Source organism: Helicoverpa zea, chromosome 6 (genome assembly GCF_022581195.2).
Source record: "Helicoverpa zea isolate HzStark_Cry1AcR chromosome 6, ilHelZeax1.1, whole genome shotgun sequence".
NCBI classification, from domain to species: domain Eukaryota; kingdom Metazoa; phylum Arthropoda; class Insecta; order Lepidoptera; family Noctuidae; genus Helicoverpa; species Helicoverpa zea.
Genome location: NC_061457.1, coordinates 1350684 through 1378170, shown reverse-complemented (window position 1 = coordinate 1378170; position 27487 = coordinate 1350684). Strand labels below are relative to the sequence as shown.

The 27487-nt window shown below is 39.0% G+C and overlaps 1 protein-coding gene across 3 annotated transcripts; it reads left to right on the top strand.

Annotated features, from left to right (window-relative positions):
* The first annotated feature begins 193 nt into the window (after positions 1–193).
* Positions 194–27059, top strand: LOC124631514 (leucine-rich repeat flightless-interacting protein 2). 3 transcript variants are annotated; one of them, XM_047165949.1, is made up of 9 exons: positions 194–555; positions 2114–2213; positions 20934–21072; positions 21310–21419; positions 21709–21855; positions 22223–22487; positions 22908–23048; positions 23456–23643; positions 24625–27059. In XM_047165949.1, the coding sequence occupies exons 2-9, from the start codon at positions 2136–2138 to the stop codon at positions 24733–24735; spliced, it is 1179 nt and encodes a 392-aa protein (XP_047021905.1). In that variant the 5' UTR covers positions 194–555; positions 2114–2135; the 3' UTR covers positions 24736–27059. The 3 variants fall into 3 exon arrangements, with proteins under 3 accessions (XP_047021905.1, XP_047021904.1, XP_047021903.1); XM_047165948.1 differs by lacking the exons at positions 194–555; positions 2114–2213 and adding an exon at positions 9068–9560; XM_047165947.1 differs by lacking the exons at positions 194–555; positions 2114–2213 and adding an exon at positions 15307–16201.
* The last annotated feature ends 428 nt before the right edge of the window (positions 27060–27487 follow it).

Genomic DNA, 27487 nt, shown 5'->3' with positions numbered 1-27487 from the left:
TTTAAATAAAATATACGGATAAACTTTTTGATTCAAGAACCGATTTTAAAATGCTTTTATATTTTATTACCAGAAAAGTTACACTACTGAGTTATTTATAAGTTTTATTCGGGTTAAAACGTATCATCTCTCCAAATGAACGCTTCCATAAATTATACTGACATTCCAATCCAACGGGCTGTTCTCGAACGCAACGGTTTTAAATGGCAATGGCATGCATGTCATACATGGCTTTTGTAAAAATTAATTTGAGTAAAAATGGCATAATTTATTATTTTAACATTAAATAGTCTATTCAATTGATCTTATGAGTTTAAAATTGTGCCAAGCAAACTTTGACTGAACGTGTAGACTGTGTATTATAGGCATTTTCTATGTGATTCGTGTAGGCAGTGAATTGGTGTCGCCGTATTTCTTAAAATATTGCAATTTTTTTACGTTCCTTTTGCGCTTCTGTGTTAATTAGCATAATCGTGAGATCGTGTAGAGACTGATGACCGATAAGTAGGCGATAGTGAGTGTTGCAGTGATGTGTTTACATCTGTAACTGTCCCAGTAAGTATGCAATGATGTCATTGTAGTGACTACCATAAAAAACTGTGTTGGCTTTGTGCCCACCCGTTTTCCTGGTGATCGTGACTCCAATACTATTATGAGGAAACAAGCATGCGGGATAAGCGCAATGAACCCCTTAGGTTATAGACAACCTGTTTTTGAGTATATGCTAATTAGTCTGTGCTTGTGGTCAGCCAGTGGACACTGTTTATGAATATTTGTTCCAAAATATTGGCACCGCGATTGTATTGTTAAAGGCATACATTATGTGACTAACGAGAGGGACAATATTTTCATAAAGTTGTTTCAACACAGTGGTGTTTCCATATTTATAGAATAAGGTAAGCATTCCAGTAGGTCAGTGGTGGTGATACATGTCACTTGGTTGCTTCAGTCAGTGTGTACTCTGGGACAAATGTATTGTTTGATGGTCCATCTGTATACTTCAAACCAACTGTCAGTAAGTTCCATTCCATTTGAGTACTTGGTAGTTACTTATCATCAATATTATTGGAAAATCATGAAGAATTCAACTACTCTTTCTATGTAAAAATGGTAAACATTGTTGATATGGTGATACCAAATAGGAACAACATCATTATCAAACAACTCATAGATCTAATAAGCATTCACTCATCCAATCAAAGTCTATCAGTTGCTCAGTGATAAACCAATTAATTGAATGGAAATACATCTTAATGAGCAGGCTATTATTAACACATTAAACGGAGATTACCCTATCTCATCATCTACATAATTAATAATGTCAAGCTAAATTAAATATAATTTATTGTACTATGAAATTGTTGTAATTGCAATTGTGTATTCTTATATGAAATTTGTAGGAATTTTCTATTACCAAAATAACATTATTTTAAATAGCTTTTAATTCCAACAGTGAATAGTCAAAATTATTTAAAAGAATTTTATTTAAAAGAACAATGAATTTCTTTATCTAAAGTAACCCATTAGGACACATTCAATGTATCTTAAATACTGTGTAAAGTGAGCAACAATTTAATTCTTGTTTAAATGAGCAATTAATGGCAGAACAATACTATTGGAGTGATAACCTTGTTGTAAGCAGCTCCCGTTGATAAGGCTTGCATCTGACACATCGCTGTACCAACCATTAATGTAATCCAAGGTTACGGACATGTGACACATTGCGGCTTATCACTTGCATGTTATTACTATTCAAATTATATATGAAATTGTTTAATTGTTTTTTATGGTGTGTATTATTTGCATGTGTAACTAACATAAACAGTGTTGGTGAAAAATTGGGGTATTTTATGTGTGTATTAAAGTATGTTTAAGCTAAAAGTGATACCAAATTCCAAACTATATGATATTGATTCTAAAATATTTATCCTCTCCTTTTACCTCCCTAGTGCAGTGGACGAAATTTACCACAAATATTTTTAGCAAACTCTCCATTACCAACATCTATAAAGTCCGTTCCCATATATCCGTTACCAACTACAATAGAGTGCCATAATGTAAATTGTATGTGTTTCTTGAATATGTTAAATAAACTTGTTATATTTGTTTACAGAGTGTGAAGAGTGTCGTGCGGGATGGATCCGTCGCGGCGCCAGCGCACGCAGACGAAGGCCACGGCGGAGGAGCAGGCCCTCGACCAGATCGCCAGAGAGGTAAGCCATGTACTAAATATCTATGAGCATGATGCCTCTAGTCTATGACTGTAGGGTAGGTGAAGTAGTGCTTGAATTGAGGTGCATAATACTCACAGAGATAAGAAAGCCTAAACCAAGAATAGAGTGTCAAAGGTTCAAGTTCACTGATAACATAAACATCAGTTTTAATAAAACAACTGTTTCTTATAAGAACAGTTGTGTTAAAAAAAACCGATGTCAATGTCAGTAAATTAGACCATACGTACCATTACACAAAGATACACATAAGTGCCTGGATGGATGTATATGTGTAAAGTGTATTGAAGAAACAATTCAAAGTGTAAAATATGTACTGTGTCCATACCTTACTGGGATCTGCCCGCCACCTTTCTCCAATACTATAAAGAACAAGATTAGCCTTCTCCTCTCCTCATACCCTTGTTTTGAATAATTGGCAGTAAATGGATTACATACTTACAGACAGGTAATCATATTATTGACATGTGTGTCAACCATGTGAGGTATTAATCCTTCTGTCTTGAATTATATCTCTTAGAACTAATTACAAGAGCCCAGGCTTCTTGGATGCACGTCTAGAGGTCAAACGCATCAACACTGTTAATTTCATGCAGCCACATTAATTTTGTTGCGTCGAAAAGTTTCGGATTGCACCAACAGATGGCTCTGGCTACTCTAAACTTAGCTATGTAAGTTACTCACTTGGGGATTGGTAGCAGTTTAACACAGTAGCGTTCACATATTAATTTTTATCACAACAGTTTATCTGTGAATTTAATGTTCACAACAAATTAATTGCAAGAACTATACTTAAATGCGCACTGCAAGAATGTAAGAATACAAAGCTATGACATCCATAATGACCAACTAACTTGATTATCACCCGATAACTCCCGATAAGCGCGAAGCACTTCGATAACACACTCGACAGCGATTGCTTTGTAATAAAATGTTGTTATTAATCACAATTCGCCTCACCTGTAGCACTGGCGTCGAATATAGCCCGCTGTGGTGACTGGCAGACGTTCCGCCTCGCACCCGACAAACCAAAACTCCGCACATTGTGCCAACAATGTACTGCTCTGGGAAAAATAACAGATGTGCTATTTTGTATTGACAGATTATTATAATTGATTTGAATAATCAAATCATAGTAAACTGCTTTGTTTGGTTAAAATGTGCTGAGAATGTTCTAGAATAGAGTTAATATTATGTTCTTATGGATGGACTCGTAGTCGGAAAGGCATCTCCTGAGATTACCAATTCAGTATTTTGGAATAGCTCGGTTTTCATGAACAATACATATAGGGCTAAAAAAATAGATCTGCAGCGTCAGGAAGATATCCTTCGAAATAAAGTTAAGAAAAAAAAAAACAGATTAATTAATTCAGCAATTTATCAAAGCTTACCAATATTGAGATGTTAGCCTTACAAGTTCGAAACACTGTGTAATTTGCCACCTGTTAATGGTGGTAGTAAAATAAGTCGCGATCGAAATAGACTTCCGCGTGCGACACCTCAGCGGCCGACTGACTTTAACGTCTTCACCTTTCAGAGACGAGCTCTGGAATCTAATATAAGGATCACGCTAAAGTACTCTTTGGGGAAAAAATAAAATCTATATTTTCATTTTTTTTTTTTATTTTACAACTTTGACGATGTGATTAATGTCCATATTTATACCAAATGTCAGTTTTCCAGTGCGAACGGACAGATAGACAGTGCGAAACTATTAGGGTTCTTAGTTTAACGGAACCCTAAAAACGTTATTTACCAAATCTCATTCCTTAAGAAACCTAGTAATGATGAGAGAGAACGTTTGGAATGGGACATCTGACAAAAGAGCGGCCGCTTAATTCGGTAGTCCGCGTCGATTGATCGATGTATCGTCATGTTCTTCCCCTACTAATGAGAAACTCGCGCTGTATCTTTTTTGGAGAGAGATACGCTGCTACATTTGATAATTTAACATTCTAAAGGCTTGTCATTCTTTCTTTAGAACAAACCTTCGTCTTCGGAAATTGCCTAGCTTTCGTATTGAACCTAACTTATCCTATTACACTGAATATAAATCAACCCTTTATATCATTTCTGATAGAAAATTAAATACACATCGACATTCTAAGTATAACATAACCTGAGGTGGCCAATAACATCTATAAGCGGTACGTAACCCAATATTATTGAATCTATAAATTATTAATCGAAGTATCGGCTGATCCGATATAAAATATTTGCGAATTAAATCCAGTATGTGCTAGAAATACCGGAGAACTGATCGGGTGTGTCCATCTATTTCGACAATTATTGTTTTATGAGCTGTGAGATCAATAGGGTTGCTACAAGGAGTGGAAGAAAATAATACATTTTTCATTTACTTGCAAGAAAAGAGAAAACATGGTGCCATAGATAACTACAAATTTTAATGAAGAATGTAAGGTGACAGTCTCAAGTTGACGAGTTTTTATGAAACAATATCTATTTTAGATATCCAATAATATGTTTCATAAGTTGTAATAGCAGAAGCAACTAGTCAAAACATTCAACCATTACTTCGTGCATATGTTGGAAGTTATCAAAACCACACGTGTTTTAGTATGTGACTATTCTGTAAATATTTGAATATCGCCTTATATTATAAAACAATCTTTTTATTTTCAGTTTATCAATGGAATAGTTACAACTACTAAGTTTACAATAGTCAAACCTATTTAAACAATTTTAAAACATGCCAGTACAGTGTAAAATTCCACGCCATTGCCATGTATGAACTTTACAAACCCGAAAACTAGAATATTAGTTCCTTCTCCGTGTGAGAGGAGGCCTGTGCCCAGCAGTGGGACGATAAAAAGGCTGTAATAGTAACAAATAAATCAGTGATCCAAGTCTTATAAGAGGAACTCTTTCAAAGTCGTATAAGAGGTACAAACAATAAGAACCCATGGACCATGGACCAATATATACTATGAGAAGAGCCAACAACAGAGTTAAAGAAGCTTTCCTTTGACGAAATTCATCTTTAAATCATCCACCACCCCTAAGCGATGACATGAATATATTTATGCGCAAGCGCATACAGCATGCATCGGAACGTGGTGCGAAACAAAAAGACGTGACGCCAAAATAGATGCGGCCCGGTCGCTCGCGCTATTTACGACAACGCAAGAGTACGGGTGTCGGGACCCCTCGCGACACTAGTGCACCGGCTGCAAGACGCTCTAGTCTGTAATCTGGATCTAATTGCGGTCGCTATGCCCCAGGAATGTTAGCTAGGGCTGCGAAGTCTTTATTTACTTACATTGATTTCGTTCTTGTTGTCTTTTATACTTCAGGCGGCATTTCGCATCTCGTTGAGGGTCTCTATGTTCTCGGGGCTTCTTATCTTCGCGCGTCTTTATGTGGTTCTGTTATTCCTTATCAGGGATGTAGGGGCCGGAAAAGGCTTTTCCACTACCCACTATCTTAGGCAACATTAAGGAATTCTGTACAATCAAATGATGCCAAAGGTGTCACCGCGTCTTTTTATACATCCTCTCATAAATAAGATTAATGTAGTGGCTATATGAAAACTCGAATTAACAAATCAAATTTCTAATCTAATAGCTGCGCTGCTAAGCGGGAGTGGGTCGAATGGAAACATCGATATGACGCGCGTTCCTTTATAAGGTGGCATGTATGACGGCCGCGTTGATTCACTTGACGATCATAATGCCGTCAACCAGGAGTTTATTGATCGATGGAATTTGTTTACTACTATAATTATAGGCAGTCGTATTGATAATTACTTGGTATGCTAACTATTTGTTCATGATAACTCTGATTGAGAGTTATTATAAGTCGTAACAATAAATCCTGATGATAGAACAAAAAGGGTTCAAGAACAATTTCTTATTATCCTTTGTCTTGACATCTTCCTGTAGACCATTGCGACCTGTATATCATAACGAATGACCTCACGATCACTGATAGCAGAGATCTTCAGTTCGCAATTAGCGAATACACGACAGAGTTCGTATGAATGGACCTAAATCGATTTCCGCGGCACACTCAGCAAGGCCGTTGTTGCAAAATGCAGCGAGATGAGGCACGCGCCAAGTCGGCAAGCAATTCCGTTAGTTCGCGGAAACAACTGACCTACTGCAACGTTTCCTACAACATCCGCGCATGGGCTTACAGCCGCTTGCCAACTATAGTAATACTGGTGCTCGATCGTTACTCCGATTGGCACTTGTTGAGTAGCTTTTGTTATGCTACTTAGTAAGGAAAGACCAACGCTTTCAGATACGGTCTTTTTGGTACTTTGTTTCTTTCCATTGGTTAAAAAGGTCAAGTGAGAATTTGATGGATGGATTTATCATTAGCCTCTTCATTGGCTACAACTCTGTCATTTTTTGTTATGCTTATAATTTCTTCAAGCGTTGGAAAAGGCAAATTTCAAAATTCATAGTATGGATCCGTAAAATCTTTAAACAATCATATGTATAATATTGTTTTAAGAAAACAGCACACAAGATATAATTATTGTGATCCTATCGGAAATAATAAATCTCAGAGGACGACATGTCAAGTGGATACTGAATTATATCCCTTTTAAGTATAATCTACAGCCTAACATAGATGTGGCAGATTCATTTATGTTACCCAAGTTGCAAATCAATGCAACAACTCATCTTATGTGTTTATTGCTTGATATCGGATATTCAAAGGACATTAAAACTGTCCATTTTAAAGACAAACATATTAAAATAACCGCTTAACTATAATTTATAGCCTCCGGTTTAAATAAATCATGTAGTATTCATTGTAAAATGGGAATATAGAATATAGGTCAGCTGCCACCTGGTTGTGGGAGGTCATTGCCCTGTGCCTGATCGATCCGGCGTTCCACTTCCACAGCCTCGCGAAGCCTGGGCTCCTGTTATGTAAGGACAAAGCCTCTTACTATGCATACGCTGTGTATGGAATACTCTTTTGGAATATGCGAGGACCAAGTTAGTTGAGTGTAAGCTGTCTCAGCTGACAAGAAGGATAAAGAAATATGTTGTTGTAAATTACTTCTCATCTGCTTCTAGTCCCAAGAAGCCGACCTCAACATAATTTGCAGAGGCTAAGCAGATGATCGTTTTGAATACGGTTTTTTAGATGTTAATTTTAACTATAGAATGTTATTGCCTTGAAAGCAGAGCATGAAGCGTGCTTGCTGTAATGATAATATAATTGCTTATTATTATTTATGTATTCCGAGTTCCGCATTCTTTGTACTCGTTTCGTCGGTTTTCCTCAAGAAGTTAATCTTGATAAGTTAAGCGTCTAAATACCCCATAATTACGCACCAACAACTAAGCATGGTCCTAATAAAGAGTAACAGTTTTTTCCCCATTAGTTGCTCTTTAGTGCAAATATTCTAATGAGTTTTGAGACCTCATTGTAATACCAGTGTTTAGTAAGAACGAAGCATTAGAAATACTTGTATTCATAATTCTTCTTTGACTGGAATTAATAACGTTATCCCACAAAGAAGGCAGAGATTCTAAGGCTTGATTTTTCTTTTTCTGGAAACAAAGAGTAATCAAATTCTAGAGGACTAGGGGTGGGTACTAACATATAATTTAATATAGGATTTGTATCTGCCCGCCCCTAGTCTGGGCTTTGCTGACGTAAGCAGCAGCATCGATCCGTCTGCGCTCCATCCCCCTCTGTCTCGCTCCCTGGCTGATGCAACTCGGGAAAATATTGCAATTATAAAACCATTTGGATTTTAAAATTCGTCCGTTCCATACTTCGGTACTTTCCATACGATATTTGACAACATCCACGACAGTATGTGGTTCAAATATGTTCTCAATTAGTGTCAATTAAAAATAGGTTATGTGTATTGATCCCGATGCAGTGCCGCCTCCCGGCCAATCCTGTGCGTTTATAGTTTGTAAATGCTATAATATGTTTTGTTGGTCCTGTATCTGACTATCACGCCCACTGTTTGCAGTTTTATCTGGCATGCTTTGCGCTTTGTGCTCCTTTCATCTCACATAAATTGCTATTAGAAAGTTAGCCTTTTACCATTGTTAATATTCATATTAAATACTAGATTATTATATCTTTTCTGCAGGAGGTTCTCGTATTGTTTAATGACTGTATGTTCTTTCCGTTTTACAGTCAGGTTTATGTAAAAAACATCTATTTTAAACCTTTGTTTATGTAATAATTTTGTAAAGTCGAATTCACAGCGTTGTTTTATGCAGTTACAATGTTCCTTACAAATGGTTTATTGGCTATTACGAATATTGCATACATGCCTGACCTAGTTTATGCCACCAGATTGCGCTAACGGTACCTACCGAAAGTCGAATCATTTTGTGGCACGCCGCAGTTCCGCGGGGATTAAAAATAAACATAAACGTGTGCAGCTTCCATATTCAGTTCTAAGAAGCCCTTTCAGCAAGCAGTCATTTCGCGCCACATACTCTTGCATGTAGGGCCAGGGGGGTTGTTCCTTTTGGGCGGGCGGCTGGAGGGGCGGTCTGGGCGGCCGGCGGAGGGGGGCTCCAGCGTCAACGACCGCCACTTGACTGTCTGCGAGCGCGAGGGAACACCGTCCCAAGCTGCACCCGGACGATTCAACTTTCAACTTTCGACATTTTCAATAGAATTTTAAGAAAACGTTCGATTCCGCGCGTGTTCATTGCTCCGGGTGTCTGGTCTAGCGGTCGCGGTGTCTTAGATAATTACTTAGTTGATTGCGAACATTCACTCGTTTGGCATGATGCGTTTCGTGACGGTTGTGCGGCTATGCGTCGGTGTCCTCTAGCATTCAGCTCGCTAAACAATTTTGCAATCGTGTTTATGTGAATTAGTAAACGATAGTTTGGCCCGCGCACGTGTGATGTTCGTCTGGCGATGACACGTTGATGGATAATCCGTTTCGTCCGCTCGCCGGCTTGGTGACACATTGCATGTGTGAAAGTGTGTGACACTGCATCGATCGAAAATAGACGTTATTATTTAAGAACAATGCACTAGACGAGCGACAGGCACTTCCTAGTGCGTGACTATGTCGCAGTGAGAACTCTGTGTTGTTGTTTTGTGGCTGGTTAGTGACTGTTGTGACTCTGCACCATGGTGCGTTTGGGACTGGCGATGGTGGTGGGAGTGGCGCCAGCTCTGGTGTCCTGGTGGCGCGGCCAAGGCTCGTGGCTGCCACCGCCACTGGTGCTGCCCTCACCGTGCTCTGAGAAGACCCCCAAGTGGCCTCCTCAACGTTCGCCATCTCTGTCTGACTGTCTGGAGAGCAGTAGCGACGAAGACTCCTCGGCTCGATCGATTGTTTGTCTAGTTAGACCCAAATTAGTGAGTACTTGATAGTGACAGTCTAGCCAAATGGATGATACGAGTTCTGCTTGTATCCGCTTGTTTAGATTTAAGTACTCATAATGTATTGTATACTAGCTTCCGCCCGCGGTTTCACCCGCGTCCCGTAGCCGGATGGTGACAAAAACTATCCTAAAACCTTCTCCCGGGTCTAGGTTACCTCCCCTCTTATTTTCAGCCAAATCGGTCAAGCCGTTTTCATGTTATGTCGTGACAACGGAAAGCGGGTTTCATTTTTATATATAGATTACATACATTCTGAAGTAAAATTATTATGATAGCTCTGCATTACATAAGCTTTACCCAAGTAGATATAATTATAGTAATTTTAATTAACTAAGTATTCGTTACATCGTATTCTGGAAGCTAGGTAGGTACACATTTGCTAATGAGGTACTCTCATTAAACTGCATAATTGCAATTGGATTTGGATAATTGTTACCATAATCAACAAGACTGGAAGTATTACAACATCGGATAAGGATATACATGTACACAATTACTGAATCAGGTTTATGCAACAAAAGACTTAATAGCACCCACACAAGGCATTTAATGATTTGTAGATGTAGTAATCACGACTGGTCCGCAGTGACCGCGGTGAAAGCAGAAATTTGCATAATATGAGACATTTTGTCACAATCTCGTGTCACTCAGTTTCATTGCAATAAAAGCGAACGCGTGTGGTCTACACAACACAGGCGCCTCACTCATGAATCACACAGGACATTTTAATCATTCTATAAATAAATCTCGTCGAGCTCCCCTATCGTTTCTTTTGATTTAGAGCGAAATAATCGTCATGTTAATCGACTCTGCGTGTCTCCGTTGTTTAATATTATCGATAAAACTAAAGCTGTGTTGTGTTTATACCATCAATCGTTTTATTTTATTAGCGAAGCACTTGACTTCGTAAACCTGACGATAAATATGCTCCAGTTCAATGTCGCGATGTTCTAAAATTTTATTAGAATATCATCAAAAACGGTCGTCAATAAATAGCTGAGACATCGATCATTCACCTCTGCTATTACGAAAGCGCATCTCACGTGCGTTGGCGACTGTTCCATAGCTTCGGATGCGTCGCAAATGTCACGATATTTACGTCCGCGTACCGTCGCGTGCGCACCTCGCCGTCCATCGATCCCGTTCGATCTTCTAACAGTTAATCGTCCGCAATCGGTTTTTACGTACTCTCTGCAGTACAGCAGTCGCGTGGCAGATATCTCGATTGTTTTTCCCGCGTGCGGTTAACTTGCGTTTGCGCAGTTCTTGCGTTCGTTCCTTACTCGGCAGTGTAGTCGTTATATCAGTGTTTGTCTGTTTGTGGTTCGGTTTAGTGCGCTCTGCTAATACGTGCGTGCAATACCCGTATCGAGACGATTCGACGTTAATTGAAGTGTAGAAATAAATAGTGAAATCCTTGCCGTGTTCACTGTCGCGTTTCTTATGAATAGTTATATTTATGGCTATGACCGACCAGAAATCTAATCAACAACATGCATAAATCTTTAAATGCGACGTTTTTAATTTGCACTTTAAATATTTATCATTTATAATGATCTCATGACTATTAACGCTTGGTGTTTATCATTTAAAAATAATAATAAGGAAATGGAACGTGGTTTATAGTACGTTTATAGGATAACCAGAAAATATTAAGTTGTTCCTTAATAACCATATTGATCTTAAACAATTTTACTAAATTTATTATCACTATTATTTTCCCACAAATATAGAATGCAGTGCAATAATCCAATTTAACGTTCATTTAGCACACTTTCTATATTCTGCAATTAAATACATTAAAATGATCCGTGTTGCATTGTTCGTCACAAGAAAGTATAATTATAATAAGGACCGAATCTGCTATGCTTATTTATAGAGTCTAGTTTAATATTAGATGTGTAGGGCAGGCATTATGCTGGCCAGCGAAGCCGTGACGTCCTTGCCCCTTTGTCTGAGGTCCGTTGTGTGGCCGAGAGCAAGTCTACGCTAGTACCACAACGGGAAATTATAATATTACCTTACAAGCTAGAAAGCTGTTAAATATGTTAAGTTTCAATGTTTGTTGTGCACTTTTTAATCTACCCTACCACTATCAAATCTCTCCATGGCTTTAAGGTTGGCTGTAAGAGAACCCAATTCTGGGTTAAGCTCGCCATTGTACATAAACTGTCTTTTTTTTTTTATTATGTATTGTTAAGTGTGCAATAAAGAATAGTAACTAGCTGTTAGTTATAAGTAATTAGTTCCGTCGGCCCAAAGCTGGTCCTCCTATCCCAAGATTTTTTTTTTCGATTTTACGTATCAAAATAGACACAGGTTTTAGATAGCCCAACCTTCATTCTTTAACCTTAAACTTTCGACCTTAGCTATTTTATTTATTATTGTTGATGCATAATCTTCTAAATAAGCATTAAAGTTGCATGACGATTTGCATTTAATGTTTATTCTATGTCTCTATGAGACACGAATTGGCTTTTCTAACTGCTCTGAGGCAGTAGACAGTAGATAGTCTACTGTCTTTGAATACTCTTTGGGGACGTTGAAGGCTTCTATCAACATCTTCGACATAGTTTTAATCTATCATTACTGGCTAGTTAGCTCAGTGAGAGGTCCCTATTTAGCAACACCTTGTTACAAGCAAGCCACATAAAAACTCGGTGCTGCAATGCAATATAACTCTAGTAATTGACTTTTTATAGCCCGCTAAACATACAGCTTGGTTAATCAGCCGGCAACTAAAAATACGTAACTGTATTGCACCATTTGACTTCCTTCTGCCTACCTATAACATGCCTGAGCCTTTATACGGCTGGTAGGTATGTTCTAGCGTGTCCTTATGTAATAATCCAGGTTTTACCTATAGCTTTGCTGATTTCTTATCTAGCTCGTAAACGTTACCGCTCACGGAACATATTGGTGTTTCTAAAATCAGAACGTATTCTGGACAACCTCGATGAAAACGTTCTTATCATGCGTTCTTTTGTAAGAACTGATTATGCGCGAATTGCACCTTGTTGTATAATTTTATTACTGTTGAAATCGAAAGGTGTTGCAGCAGAACTCATAAAAAAGCTCTACAACATGACGACAAGTTTCGCTACATTGATTATTAGCAAACCGCAATTCTTCAACTGCTACTAAGTTGAATGTTCATTAGTTCGTTTCCCGGATGAAGCAATCTTGGCTGCTCTGTGAAAGCTATTTATTTTGCACCAGAGTGCTCAGTTGAAATGTAGAAGTTTGATCTGATGAGAAAATGGCAAGGTATCTTTTAGTTTCCGTAATTAGTTCATTTACCAACAAATCATTTGAGTTGCATATCCGAATGGATTCAGTCATGATAATTGAATGTAGACTAGTTTAAGCTTATCATACTTTTCTTTCTCTACATAAGCACAGGCCATGCTTTTTTTCCGGCGGCAGCATTTTTAAATGAATCTAAGCTTCGCTAATATTCTCATTTTAAAAATAAATATGACATGCTTATGTACGCTTATCGACCCATATTGCTACATGTTTTTCCTGTGATAAATTCAATGTCACTATTATTAAATTTATTTTATTGTTTATGTCATTGGTCACATTACTACGTGTGTATTAATAACTAAGCGAACCAATATCATTTATTCTAGTAAAATTATCTAGTACTTTTAACCTACTATCACACCGATCTGCATTGCCTTCCTGCGTTTTACTTTGTGATTTTTTAATTGTCGGTTTCAACTGATTACTGGGAAACGATTAATTTGGTAATTATTCTCTACAGCGGTATTTCCTTACGATATATCTTACAGGATTTAACAATGCTTAATTAATCTATGCCCCGTGCACACGGAATATTTTAGTTTATGTGTCATTGCGATAATATATCGAATCACATTGTATGAATACAATGCAAGATGGTATGCATTACAATAGAGAAATAACAAATCTAATTCGGCATCGTTGATCTTCAACACAGTTGACTCCAAAGCCCAGTCTTTAGGTACGCATCGGCTGTATGGATACTATGGATAGTACACACATCAAAAGTGTCTAGGGATCAAGCATTTTTATGCGGATTTCTTGAGATTGAGATGTGGCTTTGTAATAAATTTATGATTTTATAAATTTATATGGATCCTTTTTGGTGCATTTCATAATTTGAATCAGGAACTGTGAATCAAATTCGAGTAAAAGATGAAAATCAGCTGTCAATATTTTCCCTATAAACACATACAACGCATTGAAGACATTATTAGTGCTACTGTTTCCCTACTACTGATTAAAACCAACGTTATTATGGAGCGGCGACGTCATTTAAGCAGGGAAGAAATGCTCAGAGCCGTGGGAATGATAGAAGCTGGTTCCCGGCAACGTACTGTGGCTTTAGCTCTGAATACAAGTCAGAGTGTTATCAGTCGACTTTGGACACGTTACCGAAGCACTGGTACCGTAGCTGAGCGCCATGGAGGACGGTATCGCTGCACCACACGGAGACAAGACCGATACATTCAAATCTTAACTCGAAGAGCTCCAACAATAACCGCCATGATGTTAGCCGTGAGGCTTCATCACTCTTCAGGGAACTTAATTAGCGACCAAACAGTCAGAAACCGCTTGCATGAAGTGAACCTTCATTCCCGAAGACCGCTACGGGTACCACCTATAGCAATGCACAATCGTAGGATTCGATATCAATGGGCTCTTGAACACAGAAATTGGGCAGAAGAACAATGGCGTTTCGTGTGCTTTTCTGATGAGTCTCGTTTTGGTATGAGACCGGATACAAGACGTATACGACACTGGAGAACCCCTGGACGCCAACAGCGATTAAAATCCTGCCAGGAAGTCCATCCTTATAGTGGTGGAACCATCATGGTATGGGCGGGTATTTGGATCGGCGGAAGAACTGAGTTGATTTGGATCAGAAGCAACCTCAACGCTCAAATTTATGCTGAGACGATTGTATCAGACGTCATCGTTCCTCTACAAGTGCAAATCGGTCCCTTATTTCAGTTAATGCATGATAATGCACGACCGCACACCGCAAGAGTTGTAAGACAGACTCTCGCGGCAGCTAACATCAATGTCCTGCCCTGGCCTGCTCAGTCGCCAGACTTGAACCCGATTGAGCATGCATGGGATATGCTACAGAGAAGAGCTCTGCCGAATATGGAGGGTATCCAGTCGCAAGAAGACCTTTTTTTGTTGTTGCAACGAACATGGGCGGCCATTCCACATCGTGATTTGGATGAACTCATTTTGAGTATGCCAAACCGATGTTCTTGTGTTGTTAGTGTTCGCGGTAGAAACACGGATTATTAATTGTTTAAGTTACCCAATAAACTTTTAAAGAAAACTGTTATTTCAGTCTTTTTTTTCGAACTTTTGTGTTAGTGTTTCAAATGTCAAAAATCCCTTTATTAGGAAAATGGCAAATTTCTTTATTAGTGCAAAGGTGACTTGGTTTATCGTTACTGTGACAAACGAAAACACTTTATTTGATGAATCCTTAAAGAAAATTTTAATTAATATCAATCAGGAGAAAAGTTATTGCAAAAATATATGTTGATCCCTAGACACTTTTGATGTGTGTATATCAAAATGAATTATTAAAACCGGAACACACATGTGATGGATTCCTTCGAGTAATTCCTCATTAATTTTGACAAGGCATTTATTTCATAACGTAACGATAGCTTGCAGTGTGATACGCGGCCCAAGCATGGCGGTCACTCGCAGTCGGTCGCAGACGTCGCCGTAACCACACGCGTGTTAGTGGCCCTAACGCGGCAATTACAAGCACCATCGCGCGGATAACTTATGTTCGTTGGCACCAGTGACTCAATTCTATTGTTCACTGAGATACGTAAACATAAACAATCATTGTGACAAGTGCGTCTAAAGACAATTTTATTGATATCATAATAAACAGCAGTGCAGTTGACTCGCGAATAAAGAATGTTGGTCAAGGAGCGTTTAATAAAGTGGAAACATCGGCGATAAGATAAAGCTATTATACCTCACAATAAATGTTATCGCGATTAGCAATAGAGTGCAGTTCGAGAAGAGCACAGTGTTAAAATTGCGTCCTTCCTTTCTATTCAAGCGGCAGAGACGATGCTGCAATCTAGTCGCCTGCGCACACACACCATTTGTTGACGCATGCGGCAGATGTGAGAATTCGAAAACAGTGTGCCACCCCGTTTGTTTGTGTTCTACGAATAAGTGCAACAGTACCTGACAGGTAATCAGTGACGCTAATGATGGGCCAGCGCTCTGAACTGGCTACGCCTGACAATAGTGACGAAGAGAGCGGAGAAGCCTTTACTGATGGTGATTTTGGTGATTCTGATGACGAAACTATCGTCGAACGCCATGAAGAGGCTAAGCCTTCACACTTGCCGATCAATGAAACTGTGAATAAGGATATTGAAAAAATTTCAGCTACTAATGGACACTCTAATGGAAGCGTAGATGGGTCACCCAGAATGAACGGTCGCAAAAACAGTGAAGCCCATTCAAGTGATTCAGAAAACCAAAGCTTAGTGTTATCAGATTTGCGCAGAGATTCGCATAGTGACCAAAATCCTTCAATAGTTGGCATTCTTGGCGATCAGCAAAACCATGTACGTATAGCAAATTGTATAGTGTTGACCTCATAAACCTTCTTTGAATTTTATATTTGTCATGCCATATCCGAAGTATTTTCCGTTTCCAAAACTGATTTAAAGGTGAGTCACGTTCATAAGCTTGTGAGTCCCCTTCCCTTAGTTACCGTAAGAACTCGTACTTGTAGTTATACTAACTATGAAGGTTAATGTAAAGGCCCCAAAGCTAGTTAAGAATTATCTTATCTTGATGTTTTGCTACGGTCTGAGCGATTTGAAGGTCGTCGCCGAATTTAGTTGTCTCAGGTGAATATCGTTTACTTTAGTTGCCACTTTGTAAGTAATGTGCTTTTCAAGTGTTTTGTGGAAAATACACACAAGTTACCACATGAAGTGCTACTTGATGTGTAAAATTGTCGTGACTGCGTGATTTGTGTTGTTACGATACTCTAGTGGTCAGATTAGATCTGTGTATAGTTTGCAATCGCGCGTTGTTGCGGTGAGATGACCTCGTGCTGCTAGATTGCATAGATATGACGTTTCCGGAGAGCTTGTTAGCACTCGCCTGCAATCTCTTGGTCCTTTATGTAAGTCACCTTCTCATCTCTAAACAAATACCCAGACATTTTGAACACAATGGCAAAGAGTTATAGTTCCCAATGTTCCCATGCCCTTGTGGTAATCCGTTCATTATATTGGTCACTACACACATGACATCAGTATGAACATTTATGTGATGGTGTTGTCACGTCTCTGGTGACGTCATATCGGCAGTCAGCTCGCGATGGCACCACTGCAGCTGTTATTTTGTCTGTCCATTCGTATTTTGATCCTTTATGTAAGTTATTATGCCTTATTATAATACTGAATGTCTCGAGCAAGTTTTCGTAGGTATTAATTACACGGATCTTGTAACTGTTTGGTCAACCACAACCGCCTTGCTTATGTCCTTATTGTCCTTGCTGTCCTGATATCTAACGTTGACGGTTCTTATATACTGGTTGTTACTTTTGGTTCTTGACCATGTATTTAAATATTGGTATAAGGTAGTCTGGCTGGAATGTGCTAAATATTTATCCTCGTCAGTGTTTTGTTTGAACAGTATTGTATCATCGACTAGTATGTATTGAATAGAATAACTAGGATGTTTTCATTCAACACGTGTGATATGCTTTAGTTAATATGTTGATGACAGGTTCCCTCTGCGCTCGCTCCCATATTGCGCATCCTTGAGTTATGTGTTTGTATAACAACACAAACAATTAACGTTCGGCTAAGCAACAGTGACGATTTGTCACGCCATGTTCACCCGTTGTCTCGACAACTATGACGATCATTCTTCACAGTCAAATAACTCTGTTTACGATTCCGAAGACATGTTCCAAATTTGTGCCATAGCGAGCACGTCACGACTTTCTGACCGCGTATTTGTTCGAAACGACCACTGTTTCTCCCATTCTAAATTCCTAATGCGAAAAGAACAAATTGTCCAAATTATGCAACAGGTGATTAGTATGAATTACACTGCATTCGTTGAGCAATCGTTCAATTACAGGAAATGTAAACAGCGTGTCAAATGAAGCAAAAAAGTGTTGAATAAGTAATGAGCTTGCATTTTGCGAAAGTTTTAAATTAAAATTAGAAAACGCAATAACATAAGGTGCATAGAGTTAAAGATAAGTATGATTGATTGAAAGAGTAGTCACTTTGAAGTGCTCTAGCAATAAAAATGTAGAAATATTGGTAAACAGTAGCAACAGGGCATGCTGTCGTCGTGTCCGCTCGAGATTATCGCCCTCTAACTGGAACACCGAACACCTCTGTTTATCCTTGCTGGTCAATAGCTGCCAATCGTATTTACAATTCAATTAGTCAATCGGTTTCTAATGCACTAATACTAGTTTATTAATTTGTTGTCAAAACTAGAAATAAATCCTCTAATTCATCATCGACTTGACGCGAATTTTCCTCATTTGGCACAATAGCTTCATCAATTGATGGCGTCCACGTGTTTGCAAGGACCGGCCGCTGGGGAATGACCTTCGTATCCTCAAAGCATTATGTTCAAGGGTGATGTCACCGACAGACATTTTATTTACTTACTGCCATGTGGCGTGAATCACATTTTTGATGAATATTTTGTTATGTAAATGTTACAAGCCTGTTCTTATGGTGTAGTGTCTTTTGTATATCTTCTAAACTAAGCTGGTTCAGAATCAGAACATATTTTATCACATTTTTACGTTATCACCGGTGAGCTCATTCTGTAATCGATTCGTGCATTAACCGATTGTGATATCTTTTGTTTTTAAGGTTTTCGTTTTGCGTCTCGATGCTTTGTCGAAGTCAAGTTGCTTTGTGTTTTTATCGATACTTACCCAGTTTTATAATTTTTTTGTACGTTGACTCATATGCCAAATTTAGTGATTTAACATTTTTGAGCTGATATCAAATAATAGCTGTTTTCCCCGCGGTTGCACCTGCATCCCGGGGAAACTTCTTCCCATACACGGATTAAATATAATCAGCCGTAATGGAGTTCCTATCAGTGAAAGAATTTTTCAAATCGGCCAAGTAGGTTCCGAAACTCGGAGCCTATCCCTGTCAAACAAACAAACGATCAATTAAATCTTTCCTCTTTACAATATTAGTATAGATTGCAGAGTATTGCTAAAATTCCTGGTTGACTGCACTACCGTAGAAAGTGATGGTCGGAAGACGGGAGATAAGGCTGTAATAATAGTTGAGTGCGATGCGAACTTAGGAAGGGCAGTGTTATCGTATCGTTACGCCACCGCTTCCCGTCACCCGCATCTAACTGTCACTTTAAACTTTACGCCCGTATACACGATGTCACTGCGCAACATTTTCGCATCATAATGCTTTGAATGTCAACACTTTATACTTTACATTATTTCTGCATACATTTTAGCGATTTTAATTTGAATATATTCAGTGTCATTTGTGTGACACTGCGTACACAAGAACCACTGTGTTTTGAGACTCGTTTCGTATTTGTATACAAAACTACGATAAAATATTTTTTAATTGTATGTATGTACTTCTTTCTACATTAAGGCTAATAATTATAATGACACCTCATCACAACACGAGTGTCTAGTACAGGGTTTCCCCGACATCGTGTTGTATAATATGATGGATGTGATATGTGACCGTCTGAGTATTCAGCCGAGCGTGCGGGGCAAGCCCGTCGCCCACACCAGGCCATAGTTTACGATCCCATCATGTCTCACGCCATCATAACACGCCAATTGGACCCTGCGAAATTACTCGTGTAATGGGTCTCTTGTGGCAGAATTATGTAATCCTGTAATATTTTAATTACCATAATTTGGCAAAGCTCTCAGCCCTAATGCGCGTCAAAACAATGCGAATTTTGCGCAATACATCTTGTTTACCGGTTGGTTCGCTAACTCAGTTAGGCGTATTAAAAACTAGGTCACACGTATCAAATGCATACTCAGTACTAAATTGCCTATTATTTACAAATGCTATTGTATCAGATTGTGAGCAAATTATATGGTGGGCGTTGTTTTGTATCGCGGTAAACGGATCGCTTTAGGATTTCTAGCTGCATTGTATGTTGTCAACACTGCTCTTTGTATGAATAAAGTACTAACTATCTACTTAAGCACACGTTGCTTATGAAATCCAGGTTCTTGAGTGACAGCATGACAGGCTAATCTTCACCTCATGAGATAGTATGTGTTTACCGTCCACTTCCTTGTTAGGTGAAAACGATGGTTTACTTCTGAGTCTTACGTATCTTGAGAGATTGTAGTCCTTTCTTACACACCTTTATTACAAAATTCGTCCTATAGCCGGATTCTGAGGTTCCGCCCTTCGAGGATGCTCAGAAGCTGTCCAGTAACCCTATAGTTAGGATGAAAGCCTAACCCTTATTGCCTTATTGAGTCCAGAGGTAGATAAAACGTGTCAGCTTGACTCCTCAAGTGGACTGTGATAAGTTGAGTGATAGATCCAGTCCTCTTGTTAGTATTGCGTTTCAGACAGTGATTGTTCAATACCTGACATCATCGCATATTTATACATTCAACACGTTTTAGAATCATCCGGTAGATACGGATATCAGAATTTATAAATATCAATAGAAATACTAACAATAGGAAGCTTCTGTGAAGCAAATTGCTTCACTCATTATATGATTCTAGGAACTGAATGTGCCTGGTAGAAAAAAAAGGAGTTGGATTAGTTAGTTACACACATAAACAACATGAGGACAGCCAGTTAATTTACAGCACAACATGTGCAATATCTTAGCATAATCCACTTAGCAGCTTGTACGCGTTCGCGCAGATTACACTAACCGGACGCGCTAATTGGAGATGCGTAACTTACGAGAACTACTCGCCCACACGCCTTGCGCAAACGCAGCCTCACTGGCAACGCTTTCAAATATCATATATTAATTAATCAGCCGTTAAACTAAACTTGTATTACGATATCCTCTATGTTTGCCAAATGGATTTGTGAATCACGGGTGATCTGAATTTATCTTGTTCAGTCTGCTATGGTAGACGTTGTGGGACGCACTGAACATAATGTAATAAGAGATCGTGGACAGCTGTGTACTCATAGTACATAGGCCTTGCTAAGGAACTTTTAGTTATGTATTGTCTATCTTACTACCAAGGCCTACGTTCAGCAGTGGTCTGACGGCTCTTGGGCCCGTAACTTTGTTTCTAATGGGGGTATTATTTGGTTCTAGGCGGAGCAGAGACTGGCGGCACGGCGGGCGGCGCGGGCGGAGGCGCGCGAAATACGCATGCGCGAGTTGGAGCGCCAGCAGCGCGAACAGGAGGACCATGCCGACAAGGCCTACGATATGTATGCGGGGAAGACACCAGGTTTGTATACCAACAACTATTCTTACGGCTTTGAAAACGAAGTGAGGCTGTGGTTTAATAAGGTAAAGCTCTTGCTGCGAGGGTCATCACTTCATTCAATCAGGAGTTCTTGATTAAAAAAAAACGTTGAGTTGGAATAATTATTTTAATTATTTTATCAGGCCTCTATCAGAAGAAATGTATTCATACATAATCGTTCATCCAAAAATCCTAAAAATGCAATCATTCTGTTTACAGAGACAGTGGGACGCCGACCCCGACTGGCGGCGCTCAGCCCCGCCGTGCACTCACCACGACGCAGCTCTGAGGACTCTGCCGACGATGGATTCAGCATTAAGGACCTCAGGGTAAGTTACATTAAGATTCAATATAAAAAAAATACAGATAGCGCATATGACAACATTGTGAGTAAAAGCAACGATCACCAATTGTATCATAATTGCACCAAAAGATTCCTTTGTCCAGCAATAGCACAATGAATTGGCCGGTAATTGAGCTACCATGTATATTGTGTATTCCCTGCAAATGTCCAAATAAGAAGACCATTTTATCAGAAAGAGGGTTATAATTTTTGACTGGATGCGAAAACAGGTTGCCTAAGTCAGTTTTTTTTTTAAGTTTTATTATGTGTTGCAGCACGAGTTGAAGGAGGTAGAAGAGAAGTTCCGCAAGGCGATGATCCTGAACGCGCAGCTGGACAACGACAAGGCGGCGCTCGGCTACCAGCTCGAGCTGCTCAAGGACAGGATAGAGGAGCTGCACGAGGAGTACGCGCAATTACAGGTACTTTTCACCCATTACATTACGTGAGGCTATAAAAATGTATAAGTAGTTATAGTATGTAGAGAACCTCAATGCATCGTGATACTTAGGGAAAGGTTAAGACGGGCCTGTCTGTGAGATGTTTTGGTTCTAAATAATTGGCCTAAAATAATTGGCTATGTTATGCAGGTTTCATTTACTGTTAGATACGAACTTATTGTTTTGTTCGCTCGCGCTACTATCTTTTTGCTAAGCGGTTGTTTTTTCTGTTTTTGATTTGTCGCTAAGAGTTATAGTCTACATATACCTTATGCATTTGCAGATTATTTTGCATTTACAATATAAACATATTTACATACACACTAAACTCGTAACTTTACAATTGCAGCGCGAGCACAAGGAGAAATGCTCAGCATTCGAGCGCTTACGCCGCGAGCACGAGTCCGTCGTGGCGTCGCTCACACTCGCGCGTGACGCCGTGCGAGCCCGCGACGCGGCCGCCGCCAGCGCCGGCTTCGCCTTCATCGACGCGGCGGCACTGGAGCCGGCGGCGAGAGGCAATGCTGGGGAAGCAATGGGTGACGTGCCGGCGCTGGCGCTCGTCACGCACGAGGCGCAGCAGCTGCTGCACGACGCCGGCGAGGGGACGCTCGGTATGTAGTCTCATGTTTTATTTTATTTGTTGATATCTGGCATATTAAGCTTCTATGGGACTTACACATCACTATTATACTGTTAACTACACTTATATACCATTTTTTTTTTGTATGGGAATGGCAAACTTGTATACCTACCTACATAAGATATGACATTACATAAATTATACAGAAAACATGTGAAGAAATCGCCAATATAGCAATAGTAGTAGAGAAAGCGGTTTTTCAATGTGTGTTTAAAGTGATACCAGAGTTTTGATGCAACCATTCATTAGAAATATAGAGAACTTACTGCTAATAAAAAATACTATTTTTTTCCTAATCTGTTAATAGTATAAGCAAGCGTCACAAGACACTATTTATACAAATAACATCCTAAAAGTACTCCTTACTAACACGATCTACCATTGTTTCCAGACGTGCGGTTGCAGAAGCTGGTGAGCTCGAAGCAGGCGCTGGAGTCGGAAGTCCGCAAGCTGAAGCTGCAGCTGAACGAGGAGCGAGCCGCCAGACAGAACGGCGTCGCCAACCATCACGACCAAGAGTACGAGAATGAATGTGAGTAATTGGCCTTTTATTTTATGCTATTGATTATGACGGATTTGCCAGTGGAGGCATTGTGGGAAATGTCCGTATTTTACTTACTATGTTACATTTATTTCTTCTTTGAAGAACTTTATAAACTTTCTTATGTATTGCATCATTGCTCTTCGATATATGTGTGCTCTACCTATGTAGTCCTTAACATTCGGAGGTATCAGGTTCAATATACTATTACATACAACACCTATCTAATTTTGCTATGTGTATACTCCTACCTTTATATACTCTCTTGAGTATAAGGGAAGTATATTAGAGAGTACACTCTCATACATTGCTCTTATGTAAGTGTATACAATTTTAGATAGTATTGAAATTATTGAAAATATTTAACAAGTACAATGTGTGTTATTTACTTTTTCCAGTGGAGACAGTCCGCAAGTCAGTAGCGGAGGCTAAAGGCCGGGCCGCCCGCGCCGAGGCCGAGGCCGCGCTGCAGGCCGCGCACGTGGCCCGCCTCGAGGCGCAGCTCGCGCGCCTGCGGGCCCGCCAGGACCACCAGGACGAGCACGAGGACCAGCTCAAGCAGGAGCGGCGGCGGCTGCAGAGAGAGGTACGTACAACTCACTACCACGCTGCCACAAAGGAACTTAACATGGGTAGTAAAGATATTTGGTAGGAGTCCCTCATAATCAGTAACCGAAATAAGGCAGGGCACACAAGGTTCAGCTTATGCAGAAGAGGCGACTGCGAAGAAAGGTATAGGTATGTCTTGTACTGGGATACTCCCACAGTCAATAACGGAAACCAGAATCCAAACCAGACCAACGAATGACAAGTACGAGGCTAGAACAAAAGACAGCGACCGTAAAGAAAGGTAATTAACATAAACTTTTACTAGGTGCTTTTAAAGCCAAATGCCGAGCAAACGTCACCAGACCAAATATAATAGCAACATAAAGGCACTTGCACAGAAAGGCAACTAAAGCCAAGGCCAAGGGTCGGGCCGATGAACGAATTTATTTATACAGAGAGAGATGCTAAGGAGTCCATAATGTCAATAATATTATTAAAAAAGTGCATTCTGTTTCTTCTACAACACAGGTTAATCTACTAGCCCGACAAATTCGAGGCACAATAAAACTAGGTACCAGCGCAGCAGGGTTCCAAACTTATACATAAGAGTCACATTATATAATACACACATGTTATAATTTGATTTTCAGGAAGTCGTTGACTTCTGGGCCGTTATCAATAATGGCGACAGTTAACGGTACAGTCGCGAAAACTTACTCATAGAGTGTGCTACCCTAAACACGCAACTGTTGTTGACACGAACAAACGTCTCCCACACTCCCAACTGTGTGTGCCATGTCAAACAACCGCTAAATGTTAACTAAACATGTAAATACTGCCGGTTTTACCCCTTCTGCATGTATGTGTCGATCTATACCAAAGCGTTCTAAAACAGTAAATAAAACGCTCTGTAACTCAATGGCTATCCAATATAAACGACTGTATATAACGCTACCAAACCCATTTACGTGAAAACCAATCTTGTAACATAATAATAAGACTCATTGTTGAATTTCAGGCTCGGGAAGCTCTCAACCGGGTTGAGGAGTTGGAGACTGAGAACAGCCACCTCACGAAACGACTGGACAAACTCAAGAATGCCAAGTCCGCGTTGTTGAAAGACCTGTGACAATAAACACGAATTACGACATCAGCGATAGCGCGATACACGTGTGAAATGGAACGCAGCATGTAGGTGAGGACTGACGTAAACGTACCGACAGACGAAATATCATTTTCATATATTATTACATTCATCTATAGAAATATGTTTCATAGAATATGTATGCAGGAGATGTCAAACATTGAATTATTCAGTCGATAATAATTTATCATTCTCAACATAATAATTTGATTTTTTCTTATAATAACTTGACTTTGACTTTATTATTTCGATCCTTTATGTTGATCATAATTTTCGCATTTCGCTTCGGTGGCACGCGATACATTTTTGATGGTCGGTAGCAAACTGAAATGTATCGCATGTTTTTATTAACAATTTAAGATTTGTAGGCGAAGTGATGAGTCTATGTGACGTTTATATGTATGAGTGAAGAAGTAGACTTGTTCACGAAGTCTGCGAAAAACATCATTAGCGCCTATACATTTATCATAGCCAAACTGAAGACTTCGCGAATGAGTACTATTTCATAAATGTTGGCATTTCCGTAAGGAATGTAACCATAAGTCATTTAGGTGAAAGCTCGGCGACGCTTTTACCGTTTGTAAGATATTCATGTCCGGTTGGTTCAGACGCGACAGCGGACGATGTGTATTAGATTTAACGATAAATACATTTTGGATAGTTCATGAAAAACTAAGAAAATGAGTCTGATTAAATGCTATTGCTGCCCCGTCTGAACCAATGCTTTTGGTAACCTACAACATTTTTGTATGAATCGATAGTAGATGTACTTTGAATGCCCAACGTGGCAATGCAAAAATGTCCTAGAGTAACCTAATTAATGCAAATAATATGGTTGTATTATGTATAACCGCTATATAACTATTGTAAATCGCTTTTATAATTGAATATTCCCTGTAATATATGATGATAATATGTATAATTAATGTTTTGTTTAATTTTAATAAATAATTATTTATTTTAACTACGTTCGTATTTTCTGTATAGGTATTGGTATGTAAGTTTTATTTAGCTTGCCGAATTGACTCGCTTTGTTACTAATAACACGATTGGAGTGATCGATTTGTTACTTGCCATTGGTATCACAAATCCAAATAGTTAAGTTTTGATGCAACTCTATATTAGTTCACAGATCGTTGTTCCGACGGTTTTAATTATTTATAATGCTTTTATCTGTAATATAATTGCTCAAAATTGTATCCCATGAATTATGTGATAGTCTATTGAGAAGGTAAAACGTCCAATAGGATTAGGGACTCGAAGACAGGAGTTTTCGTGGGACTGACCATTGTATTTTTTATATTTCGAGATTTTTTATTCACGATTCTACAAAGTTACCATGCTGTTGTACTGATATCATTGTAAATTATTTTAATCTTGTTACTGTGGCATTCTTTATTACTTTATTGTGAACATTTTGATTAGATCTCGAACTAGTTTGAGTTAGAGGGAGAAAACTGAATAAAACGTAGTATGTATTATCTAACGATGTACAGGAGATTATCGAACTTGTCGCTTATATATAAATATAGTTGTTAGTGATGCTCACTTAACGTACAGTGCCATGGCGCACCAAAATGTATTAGTAATACAATAAACTATTTGTATCGTAGTAACGAGTAGACGAATTGGAAATGCGGGTAGCCGTAGAGACGCGCTTGTCAGATGTTTATATGTACAACGTATGCGTCTTATATGTATGTATTGTATATCTGTAGATTTTTTATTAAAATGTTACTCTTATGGCGCGTTTAATTACAACTTCATAGTCAATTCTGTACTGGCTAAACAAGTAGGACTTCCCGATCAGACTTTTCCGTTGTACAAATTGGTGTGTTTGCATTTGTTGACTGTGGTCAGATAAGACCTTATTGACACCACCGACTTATCACTCTGGCCAGAGTCTGCCGCTAATTTGTATCGTTACATTGATATCAACCGAAGTTCTGCGTGTTTGGTCAATAACTTGTTCAATTATTTTTGCGTTTAGCGTGGCATACCTTTGGCCTGTATATGGGCGGTATTATACTGAGTCGTCTATGTAAGAGGAAGTGTCCCTATACAGGCTAGAGTGGATGTCTGACAGGCCATACAGTCAGTTTCTTCGACCTGCCTAGTAAAGATCAATGTCAGTATAATTTGTAAGTAGGAACGTAATTTTTTTAAGTACGATGTATGTATTTTGGTGCTGCATTACTAATTTATTTGTTTTCAATTTAACTATGAATGACCAACTGTCTTTTTATATGAAGCGAAAACAGACTTAATATTGTATAAATTTGAATATTTTGAATAAATTTCGCTCTGAATGTGTTATTTTATTTTCATCTTAGACTATTGACGAACTGTTTCTTTGTGCAAATTTTCCAAATATCGTGGTTACGTACCCACAGAAGTACTTATACCTGATACACAAACATTTATAGGAGTCAACATATTTACTTCGTGTAGGAATCGAACCAGCGACACGTAGGTATTCTTTTCTGTCACTACGCAAATCCCACCACTGCTTACTGACCCCAAGTGAAAGTGAATAAAGTAAAACTATGGAATTCTACGGTTTGCCACAGTCGTGAAGCTAACACTGTCGCTCAAAATATCGATTGAAATGATATGAATAAACCTACAATGACCCTGAACTCATCGATCGGTGCATACCGCTCAAATATTAATGAACTTTTTTTGTTAGAATACTATGTACCAGAGTTGCATTACTGACGTGTTGGTCAATACATCA

Bases quoted from the DNA above. Each gene is read 5' to 3' on its own strand.
- LOC124631514 (XM_047165947.1), top strand. From the start codon at position 15,836: ATGATGGGCCAGCGCTCTGAACTGGCTACGCCTGACAATAGTGACGAA. The intron at 21,073-21,309 runs GTTTGTATACCA...TTCTGTTTACAG, and splicing joins GTATGCGGGGAAGACACCAG to AGACAGTGGGACGCCGACCC. The intron at 23,644-24,624 runs GTACGTACAACT...GTTGAATTTCAG, and splicing joins GGCGGCGGCTGCAGAGAGAG to GCTCGGGAAGCTCTCAACCG.